The sequence below is a fragment of the Sphaeramia orbicularis genome, chromosome 9 (assembly GCF_902148855.1).
Source record: "Sphaeramia orbicularis chromosome 9, fSphaOr1.1, whole genome shotgun sequence".
NCBI classification, from domain to species: domain Eukaryota; kingdom Metazoa; phylum Chordata; class Actinopteri; order Kurtiformes; family Apogonidae; genus Sphaeramia; species Sphaeramia orbicularis.
Window position 1 is genome coordinate 33,186,228 of NC_043965.1, and position 21,671 is coordinate 33,207,898.

At 41.3% G+C, this 21,671-nt stretch overlaps 1 protein-coding gene across 9 annotated transcripts in view; it reads left to right on the forward strand.

Annotated features, from left to right (window-relative positions):
• The window catches only part of pbx3b (pre-B-cell leukemia homeobox 3b), a 56,553-nt gene extending 36,162 nt beyond the window's left edge, over positions 1-20,391 (forward strand). For 2 of the 9 annotated variants that reach the window (XM_030143597.1, XM_030143598.1), the window contains exons 3-11: positions 7,475-7,716; positions 8,643-8,833; positions 9,904-10,039; positions 10,847-10,876; positions 14,684-14,849; positions 15,440-15,517; positions 15,956-16,068; positions 16,994-17,083; positions 18,713-20,391. In XM_030143597.1, coding sequence (XP_029999457.1) covers positions 7,475-7,716; positions 8,643-8,833; positions 9,904-10,039; positions 10,847-10,876; positions 14,684-14,849; positions 15,440-15,517; positions 15,956-16,068; positions 16,994-17,083; positions 18,713-18,805 — 1,139 coding nt within the window. In that variant the 3' untranslated portion in view covers positions 18,806-20,391. The remainder of the gene's footprint in view (positions 1-7,474; positions 7,717-8,642; positions 8,834-9,903; positions 10,040-10,846; positions 10,877-14,683; positions 14,850-15,439; positions 15,518-15,955; positions 16,069-16,993; positions 17,084-18,712) is intronic. The other 7 variants (XM_030143602.1, XM_030143603.1, XM_030143599.1 and 4 more) reach the window with 5 other exon arrangements.
• The last annotated feature ends 1,280 nt before the right edge of the window (positions 20,392-21,671 follow it).

A 21,671-nucleotide genomic window follows, 5' to 3' on the forward strand; every position in this document is an offset into this window, starting at 1 on the left:
AACCCTCAGCTTGGTTGTGTTGTGTTGTGTTGTGTCAGCACTCGCCAACCGCAGCCAAGGCACCATTAGGTACAGAGAAGACAAAAGCTTCTTGCAAGCAAAGGTTCCCTCTGCACGCGCCGCCACAATGTTCCTCCTGTTAATGCCTTCCCTTCCAATTAAATCTGCAACTGTTAATTATTGTAATTATGAGAGTGAGCTCCCAGCTTTATCCCCCCACCCCCCAACCCCCCAATCTCTCCCTGCCGGTGTGCAGAGACGCTACGGGAGATGTTGTGTTGCTTCAGTGGCGCCTTGTCTCTGCTCCAGTGAAGCCCTAGCAGAGTATTGGATGTGGAGGGGGACCTGGTACACATGACAGGGGTGACGTGAGGGAGATTGCACAGTTCATCTTGGATAACTGGGGAAGCAAGTTACAGCCTATAGCCACGCCTCCAGTCCAACTCATTAAATGGTGTGTAAAGTACATGCTGGGAATAATTAGTGCCAAATAACCTTTTCTTGCTACCTTGTTCACGGAATGTCACACAACAAAGTGAAGTATCATCAGTAGATGTACTATCAAAATATGCAACTAGTGAAATGACAGTTGGGAGATGATATTCTCACCGCAGTCATTCACTCGTTTGCTTATTCTGTTCTCGCTGTGTTCTTTAAGAGACAGTTGCAATGGATCTGAAGTGATGTGTTGAGTATAAGGAGAGCTGAAAAAGAGTGGATGGCAAGCCGGCTGCCTGTTAGGTCTCTGCGTGTCTCAACATCCGCTTTGGCCTGCTTCTGTCACAAGCTGTTGTTTGGCTTGGGCCTGATCTGCCCAGCCACTCCTTCCACTGCACTCTGCAGACCTAGCAGTAACCTGCAACATAAGGCTCAAGATTCTTCCAAAGACAGAGCTCTTGTTCAGGTGCGTGCAACCTTAGGCGCTGGAGGTGGATGTGTTCTTGTGAACTTTATCAGTCCTCACATAGGATGCGGTGAAAATCAGCATGTCAAGTGCAGTCATAGTCTAGTGTCATAACCTGTTTCCTTGTAGCGGAGTCCTTGCACGCTAGCACAGCTAGCAAAGGGTTGCGGCTTTACAATTTGGAGCTGAATTCTCTCTATAAAAGACACTGAAGGAAAGAGCAGCTCCTTCTGCTTCAGGCAATGCAGCCTTTTCGTGGATACACTGCAAAATCTAAATGATGGACTGTCAACTCTCTTGCAGAAATGCCACTGTAAAAAATAATCTCTCTGGCAGTGGATCATGGTTGGCTGTATGCTACCAATGCCATTTCTTTGTTTATGTGAGCATGTAGCCTTCACACGCACCCATGCAGACACGAGTATATGCACGTTCACAGACACGCACGCATACATAGATGCACACAGAAAAACACACAACTACAAAACACATGGGCCACACAAAATGCTTCAAGCTCAAATCCTTTCTTTGGAAGCATACAGTGAAATATATGGGATTAATAACCTGAATAGCATTATTTTTTCACCTCTAGCCTTTAAAATAATGCATGCTTGGCTAGATGCGGATGAAGTTTTGCCTACGTATTTGCCTGGTTATCGGTGTGTACAGGACCTGCTGTGTGACCTGGTTTCATGCAATCTCCATCTTCTAATTAGGAGGCTGCAGAAAGCCTGGAATGAGAGAAGGAGTGATTAGTTGCCTTTGGGTATTTCGTAAGTGGCTTTCAGTGCCACATTTGCATTATTTGCTTGGGGTCTGAATAACAAATCAGCCTATCTTTGCAGCAAATTGAGGCTAGCAGCTAAAGACCATCAATACATGAAATATAAAATGAAACTGAAGAAAGGAAATAAGAAAAACATGCTAACATAATATAAATAGAAGCACAAGATGCAATAAGTGTCTCAGGTTGTACTGTATGTAGGCTCCTGCACGGAGATTAAAATATTCTTTGACTATTGCATTGAATAAATTATTCTTTATGTTTGTCCTGGATTTAGGATGTCCGACTGAATAACACTTGAGTGTCTCAGTGAATGTGGCTCGATTTGTGACTAGCAGACCATGTGAACCATGTGCGCCCTATGTTGGAGCCCCATGCTGTATGTGTCCTGTAGGGTCAGTCAGAGTGCTGATCTGTAGCGGAGGTCCTGTCCACTCATTTGGCCAGTCTCCCCAACCGCTGCGTGCGGCCGACCGCCAGGCCTGGTCAGCCATCACTACACTACTTGGCCGTTTGCCCACATCGAGTCTTAGAGGGCAGGAAACAAAGCGGGCACTCACACGTTCACATATAAACACACACACATCACACACATGCACACATGATCACAGCGAGTGACAGTGGCTCTTGTTTACCCAGCCCTCCCACCCCTCCTCACTCTCCTTTCATCCTCTCCCTCTAGTCTGTCATGTTGTGTGTCACTTCCCACAAATGTCAGTGCCACCGTGGGACAGTGATTAATTTTGGTGTGCTTGGCAAAATGTCTTCAAGATGTTTGTTTGGGTTGTCTTTTCCCTCCCCCTTACCCACCCCCACTCCCCACATGTCTTGGGAGTCGTGGGTTGAGAGTGGCAAGCCCCTCCACCCTCTTCCCCACTTGCCTTTTGCGCCCACTGTCTCAGCCTTCTCTTTGGTGGGAGAGAAGCGCATCATCATCGAGGGACAAAGGCTACCTGAACTGACAGAGATCTTCTTTTCTGACCAGAGCCACTTTTTGTCACTCTCCACCCCACTCCACCCCACCCCGACCCGACCACCACGTCTATGTGCTGTCTGTTTAGTGTGTGCTGGTGGTGTATGATGGGAGAAGTCTTGACCCAGCACTGGGGGGCTGTAACACTTCACTGTCAGCGCGGCTGATTAGCTTATCACTCACCGCACTGGGAGGAAATACATCATCATTCTAGACAGGGATTCCCCAGTTTAGGGCCTATTCCCTGCCTCCTTTTACTCTGCATTTAATCACTAGACACACTGTCCCCTCCAGTATTTCAGCTTTCCCCCTGAAGCCAATCCTCAGAGGTTCACAATGATGCATTTTCTTGTTGTAGGCATGATTTTAAAATAAAATCACAACTGTTGCATTACATGTGTGACAGTATTATTTACTTGTTGAAATTGAGACACAACCTCACAATTCAAACACAGGCAAAATTCTATTTATTCTGTTAGATGAAAAGCAAAAAGAACAATCTTCTGAATTATTCTTTTCTGCTCCCTCAACAAAGAAAGAAACAAAAAGTGGCAAATGTGCATTGGCTTCCCCACAGTGTGGTATCAGGTATGGTAATTACTCTGCCATTAACATTGGGAATAGTTAATGTGTATTAATGTGTTAATGGCATGTTAATTACTGTACATGCAAGAGAGAGCCCGCAGGCATTCTCTCAGATTCTTTGTGCCATGTGGATGTAGGCCAAGCTTAAAAAAGACTTTAAGAACATCAGTGAAAGAGGATCCTTATGTTTCATTTGTCAGAACAAAAGATTTTCAATGGTAATTTGATCCAGCTCCCCGCTTCTGGAGCTGAAAGTCACTGATCCAGGCACCATGACAAAGGAGAGATGATATGAAGTCAAAGGAGACGTGGAACGCGGCTGTAGTGACACTGGCCTCTTTGTGAAATGGATACTCTAAGCCCTCTGTAGTCTCTAGTGTGTTGCTTTGGCAGCGGGTTTTAATAACACGGTGGATTAGAAGCCTTGGATCCTGAGTGCCAAGCCAGAGTTAAAGCTCACCTTGGACGAGCCTCAGTAACAGGCTACATGCCACAGTCCTCCTCCGACTCCCACCCCTCCCTACTCATAAGTCTACTGCACGGCTTTAAGAGAGATGACCTTTGCAAATATTGACAGAAAATAAATTCTGTTTCGATTAGTTAGCTTTGGGAGACCTTTGTGGATCAATGCAATTAGATGAACAGAGTGTCAATATGTGGCTGGAGACATTCACTAGAGGCACTGGTGAGGAGAGGAGCTTCAGGAGGTCAGGGTTACTTGTAATGAACAGGATGTTTTGGAAATAACAGTGTGACCATGCCAAACAGTTGACCGGTTTACTATAGTAGACAGGTGCGTGTGATCTAAAGAAAAACATTAAGCTTCCGCAAAAAAAGATGAGCTATTCTGTAACAAAAAAAATAATAATAAAAAAGAAGAAAAAAAAAAGAATGTTTGGTTTTATCTACAAAAAGCACTACTCTTCTAGTGTATTGTTTGGCGTCTGACAGTGCAGAAGAATAAGGTAGAGAAGCCTAGAGCCACCCCTTCCCTCTTCAGCAGGCCACATTAACCCAGCAGGGCTCTGGCTTTATGGCTCTCCTGCTCACACTTCAGTGATGAGAGTAAACAAGCAGTGGGCCAAAGGTCAGCTAAGCCCACAGAATAAAAGAGGGCACAGGGGGAAAGAGGTGGGAGGAAAGGAGAGCGGCCCGAGGCAGTGCTCAGATCACTGTCAGGGCTTCAAGCAGGGAATGATGTACGAGACAACAGCCCCAAACCGGAAATGATTATAAACAGAGAACAGGGAGAGTATATGAGAGAAAGGGCTGCATTGTCTTTATCTGTCAAATTTGTTACTTCCTCGGATCAGATACTGACGGTGAACCTGTAAAAAATGAAAAGGAGAACCACCCCTGACTGATAGGGATGGATTAATCACAGTGTCTCTTTTGTCTCAGCCACAGAGGAGAAATGAGGAACAATCATAAAGGCAAGTGCCTTTTCTCAGCCACTCCACCTGTATTGTTGAATGACAAATGAGGCCGATTAAGGACATGTTACATTACTATTACGCATTCTGAAATTTTTTTTTCTCATTTTATTGTATGCGTTCTGGTAATTAAGTGAACCGGCATTATTAGAGTTATATGAAATAACTAAGCCATATATAGATTTTTCATTCTCAAGTTCCTATTGCTTGCAGGCTTTGCCAAGGTGACACGATTCCCGTACTTTCCTTTGCACAGAGATTAATCCCACTTTGACTGTGGAGGTGGCTTAGAGCTAACTCGGGTGCCCAAACTTGTTTTAATACCCATATCATCAGACAAAAACAGGATAAAGATTTGAGAAGGCAAGCAGCATTGCAGTGCTAGAATACGACTGTGGCTTTGCAAGTTACTATACAGATTTGTCAACCGCAGAGCAAATTAAAGATATTATCTTGCTCGAGCCTATTTTATGGAAGTTGTGTGATGATGCTGAGCTTAGACAGTGAATCCGCAATCTTCGGCTCCTTCAACAAAGGTATTTGCTACACGGGAGAGACATCCAGACAGAGATGCATTGCACTGTTTTTTAAAATGTTTTTTTTCTGTAGGCTATGTTTTCCTATTTTTTTTAATTTTCTGTATTTATGTGCTTGAGTGCAAGACAGACGCATCATCCCTCCCAACATGTGTGTTATGAATGGCCAGCCGGAGCTGCTGTGGCACAAATACACCCTGGTGGACTCCTGCAGGGCCGTCTGCTTCTCAGGGCAGCAGAGTAATCATTTTTATCCTGCTGATTTCCCAAATAGAAATGGACACGTATGATAAAAATGTCACGGCCACTCCACATGTCAGTGGACTAACAGGATTACATGTCACTTTCTAATGTCTCGCTCTGTTTTCCTTTGCTGTGAATGGCTGCATTATTGCACACAGGAACTTTGTGGTAATATATGGTAAGAGACAAGTAGCTCTTTATGGCCTGTGATTATTTAGTTTGAATGAAACCAGTGATTTATGCCCATTTAGCTGAAAAGCCCTGTAAATTCCCTCAGCTGCATTTCCCCTGGATATAGAGTGAGTGGAGTGAAAGTGACAACTGGGTTTGGTGTGGAAATGTACGCTGCGTCCCAGAGTTATATTTAATATACCTGACATGAAAAACGTGCCTACATACTTACCACCACCGGCAGCACAAAGGAAAGTGCAGCCCGCTGAGCTTGTGTTGAATCAGAGAGTGGGAGGAAATACTGAATTAGGAAAATATGAACTGTAGTGGTGGACAAACCACCAGCTATTAGAGCATGTTGAGATATGTAGCCAGGCATCTGGTCAGTCAACATTTGAATCATGTGCCATTTTATTTCATGCCGCACAAACTGGAATAGAAACCGCAGAGTCTGTCCAGAACGAGAGCTTTGGGTGGTGTTGGTGCAGATGCAGTATGATGTGGATGAGGGTTAGTGGAGCAGTGGCATATTGTCCACATGGATGGCTTGGCTCTGCAAGCCTGATGGAGCCTTGTCCAGCATCTCAATGTCTCCAACACAAATAGCCACATTCATCCACTCCTCTCACACCATTACACCTAAAAGACTCAAAGCCAGCCGATCCATAAATAGAGGCAAATTTGTTTTTCAGTGGCACTGCAGCTGAACAAAGCACCAACAGAGATGAAAACATCAGAGAAGTGGTTACAATATGATGTGCTTCCTAATTTTTGTGTGTTTAATAAAGATAGGAGTGTGTTCTTTCTCTAGTATTTACTCCAGAGTGGTGTGCAGGGTCAGGCGGTCAAAGCATGGTAAAAGGGCTTCTCTGATTGCATGCCTACTGGCTGACACAATAGAGCCACTAATCTTCTTATTTAGAATCCAGAGGCTGGCCATATCTTAATGAAGCTGTAATGAGCTGTTGAAAATCTCTGAATTGCGGGAGGGATTATTGAATTGAAACAACTCTGGTAATCATAACGTTCGAGTAGCCACTCAGTATTTACTGCCCATTGAGCCACATTTTTATCCACTTATTAGACTGGATTGCCCATGCTTGTTTTTTTGTGTAATTCTGACCCGCAGTGGTTTTTTGTTTGTGTGTTCTTTGTCAAGCCTTGTATCATGGTTACATTGCCAATGCATCCAGGTGTGCATGTGTGCTATCTGCTGGGTGATTACGACTTGCTGAAAGACTAGCGAGGTAGAAAACAGAGGAAATAAACAGCAGGGTCTGATAGCACAGACAGAAATCAAGAATGAGCACTTTACATACAATTTACCCCAAACACATTTTATTACTGGCAAGGAAAATTTTAGAAAATAGGGGTTGTGAAATAATACAAGATTGAAATCATATAGGAAAATAAAAATAAGGAGAACAGTAGTTACTTTCAGGGGTTCCAAGCATTCACTGTGTCAAAGACAGAGACACTTACTAGAGGTATAGTTTTCTGTTTAGCATCCTTTCACAGAGTAGAAGTGCCACTTCACCATTGAGCATTTGTCAGTTTATGGATGTTGCTGTCATGTCAGCCTTCCCGTACACACAGTGTGCAGCGCAGTGTGTAAATAAAAGAGAACAGGCAAAGACATGGGGACAGGAACACAGCACATGCACAGAAGGCACCCGGTATACCTGCAGGAGAAACATCGACTCAAGCAGCCTGTGGAAACATAATGCTTTTAGCTGCTCTTAAAATTCAGCTTGCATTTGATTATTTTTAACTTCTTGTAAATGTATTTGAACATGTTCCTGGATGGCATTAGCTGACCTTCTATTTTCATCTATGTTTCTGCAGGCCTCAGCATCCGAGGAGCTCAGGAGGAAGACCCCCCAGACCCCCAGCTCATGCGTTTAGACAACATGCTGCTGGCAGAGGGCGTGGCAGGACCAGAGAAAGGTGGTGGATCGGCTGCTGCTGCAGCTGCAGCCGCAGCCTCGGGCGGGGCGGCCGACAACTCCATTGAACATTCCGACTACAGAGCCAAACTCACCCAGATCAGACAGATCTATCACACAGAGCTGGAGAAATATGAACAGGTAAGGGAGACTACGCTACCACAACGCCAAGATACAACTCCAGGATTAGCTCACATATAAGTGAATCACACAACTTTGTTTCATTTTTTTTTAAAACAAGCAATATGTTGAAATAATCACATGATCCCCAGCTATTTGAAACCTAAGTTTGTGTTTAATGGAGCTACTCATTGTACTTGTAGCTTATCCCCTGCATTAGGAAGAAAATTGCTGAGAATATGCACAATCAGGAAGAGCTTTGTAAAAATGACAGTATTACTCACAGTGTTGTAGTTGATTATAGAGATCCAATGAGTGCCTTACTCATCTGTGTTAAATGAAAGTATGATCAGCCCGTTCACCTAGCATTTTGAGCCTGCCATTAAACACAGAGGCATTATGGGAGAAAATAGAAGGTGTAACAGTGATGCCTCAGCAAGCCAGTGAGGTAAATTAGACTAATTTACTTGGTGCTCTCTGAGAAAGGAGGTGGGTATGTGGGGGCACACAACACTTCGCCTGGAGTAAATGCATCTTTCTTAAGGGTGTTTCCAGGTTTTAATTATCTAAATGTAAATACTTAACGAATTTTACTCAGAGTAATGAGCTAAAGTGTGCACTACGTAAATGAGTTATTCTAATTAATCATGTATGAACTACTGGTTTAACAAAAAGCTGTTTAAATTCGCTCTGCATTAGGGCCAAGCCAAATTGCAAATCTGCATTTATATTCATAGATGACTTCACTTATTATGTCATCAATGTAATATATAAGTGCTGCACTCTGTTGATGCTTTCAACAAAGAGCTTATTTGCGAAGAACTCATTTCCTAGCTGAAAAATCTATACAACATTGGCTTTTGCAACTTCTTAAAATTGCACTGCTGTGACTTGGGACATTTACAAAACTGACTTGGGTTGTTTTTTGTGTCTGTCTCTCTTGGCAGGCATGTAACGAATTCACAACCCATGTGATGAACCTGCTGAGGGAACAGTCTCGCACACGGCCCATCTCTCCCAAAGAGATTGAGCGCATGGTGGGAATCATCCACCGTAAGTTCAGCTCTATCCAGATGCAACTGAAACAGAGCACCTGTGAGGCTGTCATGATCCTGCGCTCCAGATTCCTTGATGCCAGGTCAGTGGATTACATGCATATATGTGTGCATGTGTGTGTGTGTGTGTGTGTGTGTGTATTTTGTACCTGTTTTTTTTATATATTGCACCTATACGACCCATATAGGCAAATCCAGTGGACGAGGTCATTTTTAGATCACGTGCAGGAGTAAAGTTTGTTTTTTCTTAGTTTTCTGGCACAGCACACAGTATGAGCACTGCAGAGATGCATGATTTTAATTATGTCCATGTTCCACATATTATCCATTTTCAAGACAATCATGCCCTCACACCTGAGAGCAGTTAAGACCAAATAAAATGGGGACCGAGTCCTGTATAATAGATGGAGGGGAGGTCATCAGCAGGTGTTGTGGATTACTCTAATCACTAACAGTGTGGTGCAGTGGCGCTCTGTGGAGAGTGGCACAAGTTCGGGCCAAACTACCCAAGTGGAAGCACATTTGCTGCCCACTGCCTGTGTGAAATGCAGTAAACAAGGCAAAATAAGCAAATGCTCAACAACATGATAAGTAGTGCCCTTGGGAGGGAAGGGGACCCAGATCTAGTTAGAGTTTGCTTGTTTCCACTGGAGATCCCTGGGGCTGTGGCACTTCAGGAACAATGCTCAACTGTGCATGCCATGATTTCTATAATGTACCGAGATGCACTCCGACTGGGCTTTGCGCTCCATCACGAAGCCCACCCATCCGCTGCACTAAACTCTACACATTACACGCTTGGACTAGAGATTGGAGACCAACAGACCAAATTAAACATTGTATGTGTTTTGTGACTTTGCGTGTGTGTTTTTGTTTATTTGTGTGTGTGTGTGTGTGTGTGTGTGTGTGTGCGTGTGTGTGTACGTGTCCTTGTCAGTTTATTGGTTAGAGCCTGGTCTTCTCTGTCTTGACGAGAGTCTTGGAGCAGGACACGATATTCTGCTCCTGAGGGCCCTTAGAGCCCATTCCTCATTATTTTCACCATTTATGTGTGAGATTGATTGTGCAATTTGTGCGATCCAAATGGATGAGTTAATGCTGGTCCCCACTAATAGGCTTGCTCGGCCTTTCTCTCGTTTTGCTTCCCACTCAGGCGGAAAAGGAGAAACTTCAGCAAGCAAGCAACAGAAATTTTGAACGAATATTTCTACTCACACCTCAGTAACCCGTATCCAAGCGAAGAGGCTAAGGAGGAGCTGGCTAAGAAGTGCAGCATCACAGTTTCCCAGGTGGGTAGTGCTCATCTAACAGTAGCTGGTGGGTAATCAGGGTGGGAAAGCCTAGAGGGATAGTTACCGTAGGTCACACCATCAAGACACAATGTCCTTAGCTAACCTTGACATTGTGACTGCCTAATGATGCTTCAGTCAAGGCTGGTCCCAGTCAGTCTGAGCAGGGCCACAGGGAGGGGAGGCCTATATCATCTTGGCCTCAATCAAAGCACTATGCTGTCCTTCCTTAGCCCCCCAATGCTGGGTCCCCTGCCATTTTTCCCTCTCATTCCCATCCACCATGTGTGCTCTCTCTGTTGCCCGGTCAGTCGCTCAGGTCATAAGCTGGGAAGAAAAAAAATGGCATCATCCATTATTGTAAGAAAAAGCTGTTAAAGTCTGGTGCTTCAAAACACTGGATGATCCTGGGTATCTATTTGTATGATTGTCTGACAAGGCTTGTTTATGGCCACAGTTATAATTTACAGTTATATTTTTATAAATTAGATTTTCCCACTTCATTTTTATTATAGCCATTTTTAGGAGAAACCTGAAGGCAATATCTCTCACACCTAACCCCCACGTCCAAAGTTTTATCACCATGTGCTCTTTTTTTCCAGCTATTATTGTGACTACTATCTAGATTTTTATACTCTATTGTTCTATATTTGTCCTCATGAGAGACAATATCAGAGAAACATTAATCCATACAATAACGATTAATCTGCAGTGTTTTTTCTGTGTGGGGAGGGGGTGTTGAGGGGTATATTGAGTGTAGTCATGAAGAGTCAGATACTGTAAAAGCCCATTCTTTTTTGCCTTCAGGGGGTGGGAAGCACCATCACAGTATCACAGGTATGTCATAACTTCTCCTGATCCACTGTTTTCATTTTTTGTATCTTCTTTGTTTATGAATGTTAATAGCCTCACAGTTTTTCACTGCACAGACCCTCCCTCCCTCACACCACCAGATCAATGCTAATGTTATAAATTACAGTATTTAAAGCTTGTACATTGAAAAAAGATGAATTCATTTTTTAGATTTTCTTACTTTGTACTTACCCTTAAGTCACAAAACAACATAGACTGTTCTGATAAATGTATATTGTAATATACACCCATGTTATCACCATATTATGTGTGTACAAATGTGTCACATGAACTTTACCGCTATTGTTTACCACATTATTTTTGTTTGTTGTAGAGCGTCAACTGTCTTTTGAATCTTCTGAGTTTACCCCCCTACCACCCCCTTACCCACTTCTGGTCGCCGTTGGCTTCATAATGGTTAAAGAAATGGGCACCGACCCTCAGAAATGGAGCTGCACTGTTTTCTGAGTGCCTCGCTAAACAGGCCACAGTATGAGTTCCCATGAGAGCAAATCAGTCTATGCAGAAATTAGAGGGCTTTTAAAAATTCACTCGAACTCATCTCAGGCCCCATTAGTGGTGTACTCCTCGACCAGTCGAGACCACGGCAGACATTCTTATTGACTTATTCTTAGTGCTTTAGCTCATTTTAAGTGAGTAACAAAGTCTGAGGCACGACGTGATGCCGAGTGCACCATAAGTGTGTTATCCCTCACCATTTCCCAGCCTTTAAAGAGTCAGTAAGCGCTCTCTGTGGCCGCTCTGAGGGCTCAGCTAAGTAATCTTTCAAACACCCCAAACTATGGTGCTGGCTTTGTTGATTACACAAGCAGTTCATTAAGTAAAAACCATCCGTCATAAATGGTATGCCAATATCAGTCTGTGGCTTTGCTTGATTGTTCATAGCTGACGAAACACCCGCCGTCATTTGAACAGCAATCATTTAAAATGCAAGTGATGCACGGTCGGCGTCAGCGGGAGCGAATCCAGAACATTGATACCTCAGGAGATTTGTGTACGTGCGAGTCCTTAAACATGCAAGTGCAATCCTCTTACGCATACTTTATTATTAGACTATTCCATAAGATACCAATTTATACTATTTATAGCAAATAGCTTGGGTGCAATGAGCAAGCTGTCTGATTTCTTCTGTCCTTTGCATGTGCCAGTGAATGAAGCCATGGCATTGGATGATTATGGTTTTTGTGAGGATTTAGGGGTATTTTAGAAGTTATATTTGATATTATTTACAGACATAGATTCTAGTAGAGATTAATTGACCCACACAAAATTTATAGGCTTCTTTCTAAGTGACACTTTTCAATATTTCAGATCACAGTGAATTTAGAGAAACTATGACTTGAGATGTTATCCATTATTAATGTGGTCTGTATAATTGATGATACAGCTAGTAGGTCCACCTCTGTATTTGTATTTAAGGCCTAGGGCATTATAACCCTACATGTATTGCTATCATACACACATCATGCATTGCATTTCATTGACTTGCAAGAAGTACTGACCTGAAATAAGGTAAAATAGTTTGAATTATTAACTACAGCTCCACAGTCTCTCTTGTGGGACACAGTAAACACAGCAGTATGGTGTTCTTGCAAAGAGTCTGCTTGGTCATTATACAATCGCTGCCTTTGAGGGTGCTGATGTCAGGTAATTCAGTCTCACAACCTGGTTCTCACCACACATAGGAGTCAATTGAATGCATGGCCTGCCACAAGATAAAAGGGAATTAGTTCTGTAGATTGGGTTGTGCTCCACACCTTACAGTGCCTGCATTTGTTCAATATTTAGCTGAACCCGAGAATCACTAAAGCCAGAGTTCAGTGGGCAGGAGAGAAATGTGTGTGGAAGAGAGAAGGGAGGTGTAAAAGGATTTGATGCCAACAAAGCTAAGTCCGTCCAAGCTTGTAACAACCTATAGTGGTAGAACACAGTCACAACGAACTTGATCAAAAACGACAGGACAGGCTAAAATGATACAAATTTGATTAACTGTTGCTTCTACAATAATCAGTTTTTCATTACAAAGTTGTAGCAGTTGTCTGCTGATTTACAAAAGCAAATTCATGGTTCCAAGTCAACTAGTGCACAGTAAATCTGTGGTAGCCTTTGCACATAATAAGAAAAAATGCCTCCATTTATAAATACTGAAACTGTCTTTTAAGCAAATCCTGGCCAGTTTGCTATAGTGTTAATGTGAATATTTTGTTAAATTAAACAGACTGATGAGCTTTAGGAAACATGTTCAATGTTTTCTATGGGTTTGTGGGCACTTTGTGAGCTGTCAAAAAGAGCGAGTATATTGCATCGTCTTTGGCTCTAGAATCCACTATAAGCAGGTTAAGTAAAAAGGATGATGGCCAGGGCTTTCATTGCTTCCAATTAAACCTTGCTTGTTAGTTTAACCTCTAGGTAAACCCATCAAACAATTGATGTCAAGGAAACCCTGCCAACAGTGGGCCTCGCCTGAATGGTCATTAATTTTAATTGCCTAGATATTAAAGATTTAGAGCACAGAGACGTGCAGGATAGAAATGATCTGATGTCCTGCAAATCCAGTCAGTTTTTACGCCACAGCATTGGCGGGCTGCTGGGGATATTAAAATTTAAGCACATGGGTGGAAATTAAATAAAGCGTCATTAGGGGCAGCTGCTCTTTGGCTGGTCCAGCCGTGGGCTGCAGGGCCTGAGAGGGGGGCAGCAGCACAGCGACAAGACACTCTAATTTATAGGACCATTAAAAGCAAGCATCATCTCATTATTATTCCACTGTTATTGCAGAGCCAGCATTCACACACTAGGTTCACCCCTCATACAACTTTTCGGTCGCTGACTGATGTTGGATGTCATCATTTCAGTACTACAAAATTAGCATTTCTAACTGCTCTGAATATTCAGAAGTATTGCATTTGTATTTGTTGTTATTTCTTTTATTTAGACTCAACACTTTTTCTGCATTGAGAGTTGCATTTTACTTTGATTGAATATTTAGTTTTTTTTACATACCATTCAACACTGACTGTCCCGATATTATATGCTAAGATGTTTGCCAGTCTTTACCTATATTCCTGTCATTAAATAATGACAATGAATCCCTCTTTTTTGCCATCTACACATACAGTCACTTGCATAAACAGATCTTTATTGACTTAAGCTGCCAGTCGTAAGTGATTTAATCATATTAGGTACGTCGATATTTATGCTTTTATACATAGATATACTTATTAAAGTATGAACATTTAGCACAGTAAATCACTGTTTTTCATTTTCATGTTAATATTAAAGATTACAAGGGCTCTATTTGTTTCTTTGAATTACAATATTTAAGGATGATAATTGACTGTACATATTTTTCAACATGAGATGTCAATTTCCTAGTCTCTTTTGCTGGACTTATTAATTTATCTTGTGCAATACAAAGCACGCACACATTTATTTTTCTGAGGGAAGTCTCTACCATTTACTTTATATGACATATGTATACTATACATATATAATATGATAACTTGTACAGTAGAAGCCCCTAGTGTTTTGCATTTGCCAGGAGACAGAACTAAGAGCATGTCATGCTCCCTTCCATGAGAAGACACTAGTGGCTCCTGATTACAGCTTAATTAGCTTGTGTACCCGGTGGACGTTACTACAGGGGCTGGGAATTGGGTACTTGATGGACCCAAACATGACATCTTGAAACAATCACACTGCTCAGTGCACGCTGCTGTGGCTTCTCGACGTCTGACTCCTCTGCTCCTCCTCCTCTGCTCTTCCACACAGGTATCCAACTGGTTTGGCAACAAAAGGATCCGGTACAAGAAAAATATCGGCAAGTTTCAGGAAGAAGCCAACCTGTATGCCGCCAAGACTGCTGTAAATGCAGCACACGCTGCAGCCGCTGCAGTGCAGAACAGCCAGGCCAACTCCCCTACCACACCTAACTCCGGTAGGCACTAGACAAAAAAAACAACAGAAAAAATATCTGCCCTCCACATCAGCCCTTAACCTGCTGACTACCTGCCTCACTCTCTCATGCACCATTCACACAGGCAAGAGTGACAGGCTCTGCTCCCAGCTTGGGGATCACAGTGTCTCCTGTCTATAAGACAGTTGATGCCAAGCAAACTCATGCATAAAGAGAGCGTTTCTGACTTGTGAACCGAGAACACATGTATTTTTGGCAAAATAAAAAAAGGCGAGAATTCAGAATGATGCCATGGGATTTGTTTTCCCCAGACTTTCTGTCAACTTCCTGTCATTTGTAATGTAATGGTATGTAGTTCCACTGAATGGTACTGCTTTTTTGCTAAATAAAGGGGAACATAATGGCTGGGAGCATTTTACCTGCAGTAGTAATATTAAATCAAAATTGTATTATATGCAATTCATACTGAATAACAGTCATATAAAAACAAAACCGAAAAAAAGGCATGTTTACCCCGATATAATGAGTAATGTAATGCTGAGTGTGGACTAGGTTGACCTGACGTCGGGATGTGGTAAGCTTATGAAGTGGTCCCTTTTTCTTGCACCCAGGATTCCAGATGAAAGATGAAGAGTTTCAGCTGGATTCTGCAGAGAGCAAAAACACTCTTTTAAGCAACATGTTTACTGGTACTGGTCTTTTCATAAGCTTCTTATTGTCCTTGTCATTTACCATGTGATACCTCCCGCCAACGTTAGACTGGAAGTAGGTGATGTGGAACAATTGGGAGCTTAAGCAACCAACCACATGTAGAACCGGTCCCTTGTGTCATGTGATTTTCATTTCATTTTGTGTCCACCGCATTTGTAAAACAGTCCGTATCCTCCTCAGTCCTGCTGCATATCGTCCTCTTCTGTTGTTTCTTTGCTTCCCTTCCTTTTCTTCTCTATCCTTGTAGTTGCTTGCTTTGTGGGAGTTTTCTTTGGTGTCGGTTTGAGTCAGGTCTGTGTATGCAGACACGTGCGTGGTGCGTGTCTGCTTTATTTGTGTGTGCGTGCGTGTGTGTGTTTGTGCTTTCCCTTTATAGCCCTCTCATGTATTCAGCTACTTACATCTTCCCTTTCCAGGTTCTTCAGGTTCTTTTAACCTCCCAAACTCTGGGGACATGTTCTTGAGCATGCAGAGTCTGAATGGGGATTCTTACCAAGGGGCACAAGTCGGAGCCAATGTACAGTCACAGGTAGGATCAACAATCAGGGACAGTTCCTGACTACCAGTGCAGAGAGCTGTCCTTGTCTTGCCTGTGTACTGAGCCATCCACAGTGCAGTCTGAAGCACATAAAAAAATTAAACACAACAAGAAAAACATACTGCTCATGTGAAAGCAGTTCGAATTGCCACTGCGAGGCCTCCAAAACCTCTGATTGACCTAAACCAAGTGTTTACTGACTATTTCGCTTTGGATGGAATATTTTGGCAGCCAAAATATATATAATCCCACCCCACTGCTATCACGCTACAGACAAATTTCCTGGTTACTATTCCAAACAGAGCACCATGTCAAGTAAACATTTTGTGAATGCATTTGGCTTTGACTTGAGCTCTTGGGTTGGTATTGGGTTTTTGGTACCGTGTTTTCCCCTTTATTTCTGTATTCTATATTGCTATCTTCCTGTTTCATCTTGTTAATGTTTGTTGTTGATGTCTTCCATTTTGTAAGTTTAACGCAGCTACACAACCAACACACAATCGATACCATGCACTTAGGGAAAAAAAATCTATGCTATTCATGATTAAGGTAAAAACAAAGCTCATTTAAAGTAGCCATAGTATCTAAGTGGTTTGTTTTGTTTGGTTTTCTCCTCTCTTTTCTTTTCGTTTTTGTCACTCCTGATTTTTTGGTTATAAATCCATAGCCACTGTAGAAAATGTAATGGCTGTAAGCATGCTTGTAATGTCAGTATGCCTTTATTTTATTTATTTTTTCTTTATTAGAGAATCTATTAGCTGTTACAAACCTGGTTAGTGCGTTTGCTGTTTCAGGACTCCCTTTGTGATTTCACACTAGTCACTATCTGTTGCTTCACTGAGCATGTTTACAGTTAGTGTTGGCCTGCTGCGAGACACTGAGTTGACCAGCGTGTCCACCCTGTCTGTCCCCTCAGGTGGATACCCTGCGCCATGTTATCAGTCAGACGGCAGGATACAATGATGCTCTTGGGGGAAACACGATGTATAGTCCACATGGCTTAAATGTAAGTACAGGATTTGACGGTTTCATGTATAGATTGATCAGAAAAAAGCAGTGTTAAATAAGTTATTTCTGTTAAATTATCTTTTTTTTTTTTTTTTGGATTAGTTGATGCTGTAGAAATGTACAACAATGTAAACAACCTCCGCAATTTGTCAGATGAAATGGATGCAAGTTGCATTTAATAAAATTCATATCAGCACAGGTGAAGGAAACCTCTAGTTTTTACTTTATTAAACATCTTATAATACTTTGAGTCAAACCGAAATGAGATGAAAAGGTTCTCGCTGTACGGTATCTGTTGCATTTAGCTGTTTTGAAATGCTTCACAGAATTTTCCACAGCCTTATCTTCGTGATAAAATATGAACATGTGATCGCCTGCAGCTCTTTCCAGACATGAATTCCATCTTCCTTGATGAGGTTTGATATGGAGCCTTTTTGCAAAGCAGCGCATAATCTGAAGCTATCAGAGTAAAGATTAATTTCGTTGATGAGAGAGGATGAAAAGAGAGGGAGAGACAGAGGCGCCATCAGACAGCTCTCTCTCTCTTTTACCTTCACTTTATCACAAACTCAGTATTTGCTCTCTGTGTTTTGTAAACCCTTTCATATACACACATATCCATAGTGTGACATAAATGAGCTCAAATCACAAAAGAGGCTAATGTATCTTGAAATTTAAAAAGAAATGTCCACCTCAAAGTAAAAATATGTACGTTTAAGTATAACATATATGTAAACAAAGGGTGGAGACTGATGCCAGCACTCAGTGCTTTTGGTGTCATTTTTGCTTGACTAAGGCCTTATTGCTATAAGCTCTTTAGACATGTCAACTCGTAGTAGGATCAAGTGTTTTTCACTTTCTCACAAGGTTTCTCACTTCCATGTGCAGTATAAACCTGTGCCTAGTGGCTCAACAGAGGACAGTGCGATCCGAACTAAAACTGTCACTGACGGCGCAACATTAACATCTGAGAAGAAAAGAATAAGAAAAGAATTAATGTAGTAAAATATTGTACAATAAGTCAAATGGAGACAAAGCTTGTATTTTGTAGCAGCAACCCAGAATATGCTTTATAGATGTATTAGCATAGACTAACCTTTAGCTTTGTTGGCGGTGACGTAGAAGGATCCAGTAAAGGCTAGGTCACGCCTGGAGCAAGGCAAAGTCAGGCTGGCTAAGACTGGCTTTCTTGGAGAGGCCCTGCTCTGTCACATTCACTCAGCTCTCCCCACCTCACCCGGCCCGAGCCCTCCCTCTTCTTGACTGACAGGAGAATATGTAGCGACAAGCTGTCGGCCGCTGCTGAAATCTGCTTAGACACTGATTTCAGGGACTGCTCCCATTGGTCGGGACACGAGACAAATTTATTTCCAACAGTCTCTCTGCTGATGCTACTGTAATTCAAAGAACGCTCAGAGTCTGGACTAATCACGCAGCATCGTGGTATCCACAACATTTTAATATCAACTGACACATTAGTGCAACCGAGATGTGTTTTTTTTCCCCCTTCAGTGAAGCTGTGTTTCCATTCTGGGCGTGTTTTGTTACACTTTGAGGATAAAAATGTACCAGGCTCATGTTGCACAGAATGTGATTGTAATCTCAACCTTTACCATTTGTGTCTTAGGCTAATGGGGGATGGCAAGATGCAACGACGCCGTCTTCTGTAATATCTCCGACAGAAGGACCTGGAAGTGTGCACTCTGATACCTCGAATTGATCCGCTATTAATGCATCTAAGCCTCAAGCTGGGTGTGGACTTTTAACTGGCTGACCAACTGCAGAGGATAAACAAAACCTTTTCACTACAGATTTGCTTTTCTGTACATTAAATTTTTCACTATCACGCCACACATGCAAATTGCATCCTCCATCATGGACACCTAATGTTTCCTGAGCATTTTCTTTCTGTCCTCATTAATCTCTCCAGCTGTAATCTCCATGCTCTTATTTGTTTGTTGTAGGGGTAAGCACACACATGTACAAAAACAAAGCAGATGTTTCTCCATAAAAAAACTTTCAGGACAATATTCGTCTTTAAACTTTAAACACCGGATGACACACATATATTTAAAGTGACATTGTATGATGTTTTAAATGACAATTTGTTTGATTCCTGATTTAATTACTATTTTCCATTTTGATAATTGAATTCTCTTTGAGTTCTTACAATGCATAGTAGATCAGAGCAGCTGTTTCTTTGACTGTAATGTGCTTGCAATCTTGTCCGGCAACTCAACAATGCTACTGTTGACAGCTCAATGGCAGCTTTGTAGTTACTTTCAAGATTTATTTAGCCTTACAGCCACATACATTAGTACAAGGAAATGACTATTCAAACTCTGGAACATAAAGAAGCGTAATTGATTGCTTGACTATAACATGACACCATTCCATATTTTATAATTTGATGTTTAGTATGTACATATGTAAACATTTTTTTTTGTACTGCTTATGGAAATCAACAAAGCCCCCATAGTAGATCATTTCCTCATGGCACACAAGAGCAGCCCCCATTACACAGGAAAAGTTGTACATAATATAGCTTAAGAGTAATTATACATCCCACCAATCAATACGCAGCTTTATTACCTCATTCAATTTCATATCCAACGTTTCTGTAGCTTAGCGTGCTCACTTACTACCTCTAAACAAAATCACCCCCATAGTTTTTTTTCTTTTACCTTTATTTAATGTTTTTATGTAGTTACTTTGATTACATCTTGTAACACTGTAAACTCTCCATTCTCTATGTAATCTAATGTATATTTTAATCTTTTAATAAAATGCTGTTGCTGTATCGCAACTTAAAATGACAAAAATAAAAAATGAAAATGATAACAATATTAATACCATGAAAAATAGATGGGGAGGGCGGGGGCGAAGAAGTTGTTGGTTTGTGGCTTTTACGAAGGGATGCGACGAACATTGTTGATAAATTAACACCAAACAGTAAAACTGTTGTAAATATTGAAAAAAAAAAACATTTTGAATGTTGCTCATCTTGTTACTAAACCATGCAAAAAAAGAAAAAAATCACTATAAAAAGTGTAATGCATAGAGGTTTCAGTATTCAGAACTGTAAATTTCCAGCTCTGTTCAACAGGGTTCAAAACTTCTTTTCTCTTTTTTCTATTGTATGTGATTCTGAAACTGAAAGTCATGACAAATGATTTGTGGCAGTGATTCTAATGTATTAAAGATGTTTAGTGTTTCTTTCTAACCAGACTACACCCTGGACTGAAAAGTCTTCCTTGTGGTAGTTGTGTAATTTCAAACATGAATAAACCTTTTGCTTTCATGAAATTAAGTGGTGTTTTTTGTGTTGATGAAATGCAGGATTCCTTAATACAAACTCAACAAAAACCTAACCCTCCTTTAACATTTTTCATATATTTTTCATATTTAAGCAAATTATACAGTCCTGTTTTATATAAATTGAGAAAATACTGGGCACCTATTTCAGGTAATTGTTCATCATATGCATGCAGTTATCCTGGCCTCATATCCACCCTTTGTGTTGCTTTCATATAGCGAGAAGAAGGTGAAGACTTAACCTGGTTTGCAGCTACTGTGGAGCTGACATGGTTAGTGCAATTAACTGAAATGTCAGGCACTTCTAATTCAGGCTATTTTGTCTGTCTATTGTGGAAAGGCTGCCTTAATGGATCATTGGTTACCAATTCCACATGGAAATTGACATCCATTTATTCTCATTTTCTCAGCAGAGTTCCTCATTCCTGTCTCCCTCCTCTGCTTGTGTCCAGTGTTTGTGTCTCTCAGTCATGGATCTTCCCCGATTCTTGACAGGGTAAAGAGCGTAGAAATACACTTTATTTGCACAAGGCAATAAAAAGGAGAATAATCCCATCCATGATGCCGTATGTGGTTACGTTTTTGATATCAACACATGAGTGTAGATAGACAGGAAAAAGAAAAGAGAGATGTAACTGCGTAGCATGAGTTTAAATCAAGCGAAATGCACAGACGGTTTCCCAGGAGAGCATATTTGCCCACTCAACCGCTGCAGAACTTCATTGAACACCTTTTTCTAGAAATCATATCTTTATCCTGATCGTACACACCCAAGCCGCAGATGTAGATGTTTTTTTTTTAAACAGCAATATAAATTCAATGAATAAAGTTCCCTTTGAGTTAATTAGAAGAAAGAAGCTTATGAATTTTCAAAACTACTTTGCATAGTGTTAGTTTTTGTTATAGCAATTAATGATTGAATACTGCTTGAGGGAGATTCTGCAGCATTTAAGTCTTGTTTTATTAAACATTTAGTGCATCCACACAAACTACTTAGTTTATAGTAATGTTCTTTATGACCATTCTTCTCAAATAAAATGAAATGTGCATATGCATACAGTACATATTTCCTTTCACAGACTAATGAAAGCGTGTGCAGTTTGAGGTCCAGTACCACTATACGCTGCCATATGGATTAAAATCTATTTGCTCATTCTACCTTTACAAATAGATACATTTGCTTCTTTCTAGACTTCAACTATTGAATTGTAAGTACTGCACTCGGCCAAATTGGCCTCAGAACCTTTTAAATAAAGAACTTACATTTTCTG